General features: G+C 40.4%; 2 protein-coding genes across 2 annotated transcripts in view; one reads left to right on the top strand and one right to left on the bottom strand.

Moving 5' to 3' along the window:
• Positions 1–6000, bottom strand: part of LOC309510152 (NACHT, LRR and PYD domains-containing protein 12-like) — a gene marked incomplete at its 3' end in the record, with an annotated part of 757492 nt that overhangs the window by 5680 nt on the left and 745812 nt on the right. The window lies entirely within an intron of this gene.
• Positions 4024–5796, top strand: LOC309510146 (putative nuclease HARBI1; the record flags this gene model as incomplete). The annotated part of the gene is made up of 3 exons (XM_082191213.1): positions 4024–5027; positions 5119–5233; positions 5380–5796. Exons 1-3 carry the CDS (start codon positions 4240–4242, stop codon positions 5794–5796), a joined length of 1320 nt encoding a protein of 439 aa, XP_082047339.1. The 5' UTR covers positions 4024–4239.

The following is a 6000-nucleotide window of genomic DNA, read 5'->3' as shown; positions in this document are numbered from 1 at the left end:
CCAGGCTAAACTTGCACGCAGCGGCGTCTGCCCCCGCCCCTCTCCATGATGCACGTTGCGCGCAGCAGCCAGACTTTCTTTACGGTGAACAGCAGCGATGATAATAAATGTTTTTTTTTTTTTTTTTTTTTTACTGAGCGGAAAAGATTAAGCCCGAGGTCCGACCCGACCCGAGTCATTTGCTTATATTTTCGACCCGAACCCGGCCCGAACCCGCGGGTCCCGTCGGGTTTGTCGGGCCGACCCGACCCGTTGAGAACTCTAATCCTTGTCGTATACCTCTTGTTACTGCAAAAGGTCTAGTTAGACAACCATTAATCTTAAGCATACTAGATGTTTCACTGTAAAGCAGTTTAATACAAGAGACAAATTGTGGTCCAAAGCCAAAGGCCTTCAGAGTCTTTAGTAAATAAAAGTGATCCACTCTGTCAAAAGCTTTTTCTTGATCTAAAGATAAGAGTCCAATATCAATTTGATGTTTTTTAGCAACTGCAATAATGTCTCTTAGCAAAAACAAGTCCGCTCAGGGATACAGTATGACTGATCTTCATGAATTATAGTTGCCATACATTTCTTCAACTTATTAGTTATAGCTTTTGACAGTATCTTAAAATCAGTACACAGCAACGACACAGGGCGCCAATTCTACAAAAGTCCAAGATCTCCTTTCTTAGGGATTAATGTCAACACTGCCCTCCGACAGCTTAGGGGTAAAACACCTTGATTAAAGGACTCCAAAAAAACATCATACAAATCATGTCCAATCACATTCCAAAAGCTTTTAAAAAACTCAGCAGAGAGATCATCCACACCAGAAGATTTGCCACTGTTCAGCCCTTGCACAGCACTTGAAAGCTCATCAAAAGTCAAGAATTCTTCCAATTCCATCTTTTCTTCTTTAGACAACTGTGGAAGATCTAGAAGAAGTTCTTCAACTGCTACTTCATCACAAAATTCGGACTGATAAAGTTTTTCATAAAAAGAAATAGCAGAAACTATCATTTCTCGTTGATTGGTTATTTCTTTGCCATTAGGAACTTTCAGTTTGTGAAAAAATTTCTGCTCTTTAGATTTTTTTCTCCAGTCCGAAAAAAAAAAAAGCAGTTGGAGCATCCATTTCATTGCACTTCACATATCTTGTTCTGACAAGTGTCTCCTTCTCCTGCTCTTCCAATAAATCCTTCAAAAGGCCTTTGTTCTCTTTAATGATATCACCTCCTCCCTGATTGCGGAGGCTTTGTTGAAGAATTTCTTGCTCTATCATCTTCATCTTCACTTTCAAGTTCTCAGTATTATTTGCTGTGTATTGTTGACAAAAAACCTTTATCTGGACTTTTCCCAGATCCCACCATTGACTAAGAGATGAATAACTACCTCTCTCTTCTCTCCAAGACTTCCACAAAAGACCAAAAGAGTGCACAAAGATGTGATCTTGAAGTAATGTATTATTAAAGTGCCACTGTGACTTATAGGATTTAGGTGACAAGACAGACATAGACATAGAGATATAATGATGATCTGATATAGATGTAGGGGAAATACGATTACTAAAAAATCTTCCTTTATTGCATTCCTCAATATAAAAACGATCCAATCTGGCAGCAGAAACCTTATTTGAATTAATTTTCAGCCGAGTATATTGTTTAACTTGAGGATAAACATCCCTCCACAAATCTACAAGACTATGTCTATTAATTAAAGATTTAAGAACATCAGGTTTTTCCTGGCTGAAAATGAGGCGGAGGTAGCAAAATCCGATAGCTCGGTACCTCTAGGGGGGTCCGGGGGCATGCCCCCCCCGTAAGAACATTTTGTACATTTCAAAGATAAATGCATTAATCTGGTGCATCTTTTTATGTATAATGACCACTAGAAGGTGAAAAAAACCCCACTTTTTACAAGCATGTATTTATTTATTTTTAGGCATTTTAATAATCAGATAATTTGATTTTATTTACAGTTCATAGGGGGCCATGAAATTACAAAACAGTACTAGTAAATTACGTGACTGCTACTTGTGATAGCTTATTTTATAAAAACGGCAGAAGAATTTCGGCTATTGCCTAAGTCAGGCTGGCTCTCTGGATATATTTTAAGTAACCTAACTAGTTTGAGAGCCGAAGCTTAAGAAAAACAGTATCGGTACCTGGCTGTGACAAGTGAAGGCACTTCGATGCTGCAGAGAAGGTGCTTCTTGACTTTCGTGCGTCTGTGGAGGTTGTGATAACTGACAGGTGATGTTGAAAAGGGGGAGGGGCAGGGGCTCGTGCGCTTTCGCAGAAATTTACCTTGCTCCGTTTGAGACAAGCACGTTTTGGTGCTTAAAGCCCTGCATTTCAGCCCGAGCCCGACGTGCCAATATTATTATTATTGACTTATTTATGCCCCTAGGGCCGGGCTTCGGGCCAATTCTCACGTCATAATTCACATGCGGCCCGGGCCTCAGGCTTTTTTTGGGTTATCCTTCTTTTTATATTTTTAGACATTACGGTAATTTAAAAAATATGAGAAGCTGACGACGACGATAGAAAAACAAACATAGAAAGACATTTCATAACCTCATAACTTTCATAATCTTATAATTACACAGTGACATATGACTGACATGACAGTCTCATGCACGCACACACACACACACATACGCACGCACACACACACACACACAGAAGGTTTCCCATCAGCGCGACCCACGATTCACCTCATGTGCAAATAATGGAGAATATTAAGAGAAAAAATCACAGATGGCCAACTTAAAACGCAGCGGGAAGAGTGATAGAAGAGAGGAGGACTGGGTTAAAACCTTAGGCTACACTGTGGATGCTATTCTTTTTCTCCACGATGCTCTGTAAAAGACTGCTCTAACTTTTCGTTTCATTGGACTTTATTTTCGTTTAACTGTTGGAAACAGTTATTATAGTATATAGTATAGTATAGTATTATAGTATATAGTAATTTAATTGGTTTAGATAGGCTATTGCTCCTTTCGTTTGCGAGCGCTGGTTCGAGCAGCCTGAGCCTGCCTCAGTATTTAAAAAAAAAGTTGTTTTACTCACTGTGGTTTAATAAATAATCATTTGTTAAATTAACTGTCTGTGTGATATGCTTGAAGTGTTTTATAGCCTATCTATGGATTGTAGCCAAGTAAAGTAGCCTATTAGCGTTGATTTGAGAGGCTAAATTGATCAAACATGTTGTAGGCTATACTCGCTGTCGGTTCGGCTTCATTTAAAAAAAAATGCTCCAAAACATTTGTCTAAATTAACATGATAAAGAAATGAAAAGAAACATAACTAACAAACCTGACCTATTTTAATGGCTGCAAATAGGGCAGGCTGCCGCTGTGTAATAATAATAATAAAAAAAACGGACTCGGGCTGATAATTCTGATGAGCTGTCGGACTTGTGCTTGAGCGTCTCGGGCCAGGGCCGGGCTCGTGCTTATTCTGATGCAGTCGAAATGCGCAGAACGGTTTGAGAATGGAATGGAACCCGGCCGTGAACCCGCTGCCGAATCGTGTCGGTGGAAAAGAGGTATCTAATCATGTGATTCCGTCTTGAGTTTTTGTCGACAGACGGAGGCGGCCCGAAATTTGACGGAGGCGACCGCCTCATAATTCTCTATGCAGGAAAAACCCTGTTCATGATTCCTATCCAATTTATGATCTACCGTACAATTAAAATCACCCCCTATAACAACAATCTTATCATCTGAACACTTCAACAATTCTTCAGAAAGTTTCAGAAAAAAATCACAGCGCTCGCTTCCTATATTAGGAGCATAGATATTATAAAAAGAAAAACTATTATTGCCTATTATTAAATCAGCTCTAAGAAGGCGTCCTGGTATTATTTCTAAGAAAACTGGATTATCTTTAACACGCTTTGAGAATAAAAACGCAACACCAGCACTCACGTTCGTACCATGACTAAGACTAATACTGCCCTCCCATTCATTTATCCAATCTGTCTCATTACAGGCATCAGTATGAGTCTCTTGCAACAAAATTACATCTGCTTAGCCCCTTTCACACAGAGATTCCGGAAAATACACGGATAAAGTGACCCGGGATTTGACCCGGGTTCGTTTGATTTGGTTCATTCACACTGCCAGTGATTTTCCGGAATCAGAGAGCGCGTTCACACACAACCCGTGTATGTTCCGGAAAGACGCGTGACGTCAGGATGTGACGTATAAGGTACGCGTCGAAAAGCGGAAGTGTTTGCATTGCTTTGAACAACATGGCAGCTGATCAGGCATTAGATGTTGCTGTTCAAACTTTGTTGTTTATGTACAACATGTTTCGTGGTCAAATCACAATTTTATTTTCGATTTTGAGTTCTTTTCAACGTGTTAATTCGATACGGAATACGCTGGAAGTTAAATTGGCGGAGAGTATGAAAGAAAATGAAGCAGCGAGACGTAAAGCACGGAGACGCCATCGGATGCTAAAAGCTATAGTTCTTTGTACACGGCTCATGCAACTGGGTGTTTCGAAGAGAAGACTGTGGATGGTACAAAGACCTCAAGGGGCTGTGTTTTGGTCAAATGTCCTGGAAAACTTCAACGAAGATCAGTGGCGGCAGCACTTTCGGATGTCACGGGACACGTTTGAGTTTGTTCTGCAACTTGTTGAGCTAAGCCTGAGACGCAAGCTTACAAACTGGAGAAAGCCCCTTGAACCACGCCGTAGATTGGCTATTGTTTTGTGGTGGTATGCTACCCCTGGCGAGTACCGTACAATCAGTTGTCTCTTTGGTGTGGGGCTATCCACTGTTTGTACACTGGTTCACGAAGTCACTGCAACACTGAAGACAAAGCTTTTGAAACGTTTCATCTCCTTGCCCAAAGGAGAAGCTCTTCAAAAGGCTTTAAATGGGTTCGCTGAACGTGGGTATCCTTTGTGTGCTGGTGCCATAGACGGTAGTCACATCCCTATAATTGCTCCCCAAGAAGATGCTACAGCTTACTACAATCGTAAGGGATGGCATTCGATTGTACTTCAAGCTGTTGTGGACCACAATTTCTGGTAAGAATGTAGTTCCTAAGCTATTGTGTTCATTACAGAAATTTGATAAATTTTTATGTGTCCATATATTAATGCCATGTCTCTTTATTAGCTTTACAGATGTATATGTGGGCTGGCCTGGGCGCACACATGACGCTCGTGTGTTGTCCAACTCTCCCATTTTCAAAATGGCAGAGCAACAGGGTGGATACCTGTTTCCTCGTGAGGTACGCAATATTTGTTTTACTGGCACATTTTATTTGTCATGTTTTGATATCAAGATGCAAGTGTATTAAGCCATGTATGACATTAACAGCTGCATTGTAAAAAATTGCATTGTGATTTATGTATTTTTACATTTATTTTTTAACAGAACTCAATGACAGTGAATGATGTCGAGGTTCCTGTCCATTTAATCGGCGATGCGGCATACCCCCTCAAGAACTGGCTTATGAAGGGTTTCACAAACCACCATGCCCTGACCCCTCAACAACGACACTTCAACTACCGACTGAGCTCAGCACGGATGGTTGTGGAGAACGCCTTTGGTCGCCTTAAAGGTCGTTGGAGGTGTTTGCTTAAGCGCAACGATGTTGACACTGCTCTGATGTCTGATGTTGTTGCTGTTTGTTGTGTTCTGCACAATATTTGTGAGCTGAACAAAGAAGTTTATTTGCCTGACTGGAACATCACAGATGATTTGCAAGAGCCTGATCAAGATATGTTTCAGGGGGTGGGAGGACATAATTGTCAAGGAATTCGTGAGGCTATGATGACTCTCTTGTCGTGACTCGTGTTACTTTACCTGCACAACCATTTCACACCATGTCAAAGTTTTTCAATAAAAATGATTTATTGTAAAACTATTCAATAAGTTTGTCAGTCACTTTTTTTCATAACTGAAATAATGGAGTGTGGTCACAGATGATAAATAAACTATTTGAAATATAATTTGAAAAACATTTTATGTACATTTAATCATTTAGCAGCTTGT

The sequence above is a fragment of the Leuciscus leuciscus genome, assembly GCF_965113295.1.
Source record: "Leuciscus leuciscus genome assembly, contig: SUPER_11_unloc_3, whole genome shotgun sequence".
NCBI classification, from domain to species: domain Eukaryota; kingdom Metazoa; phylum Chordata; class Actinopteri; order Cypriniformes; family Leuciscidae; genus Leuciscus; species Leuciscus leuciscus.
Note: the sequence above shows the minus strand (reverse complement) of the source record. Positions and strands in the feature narration are given on the sequence as shown.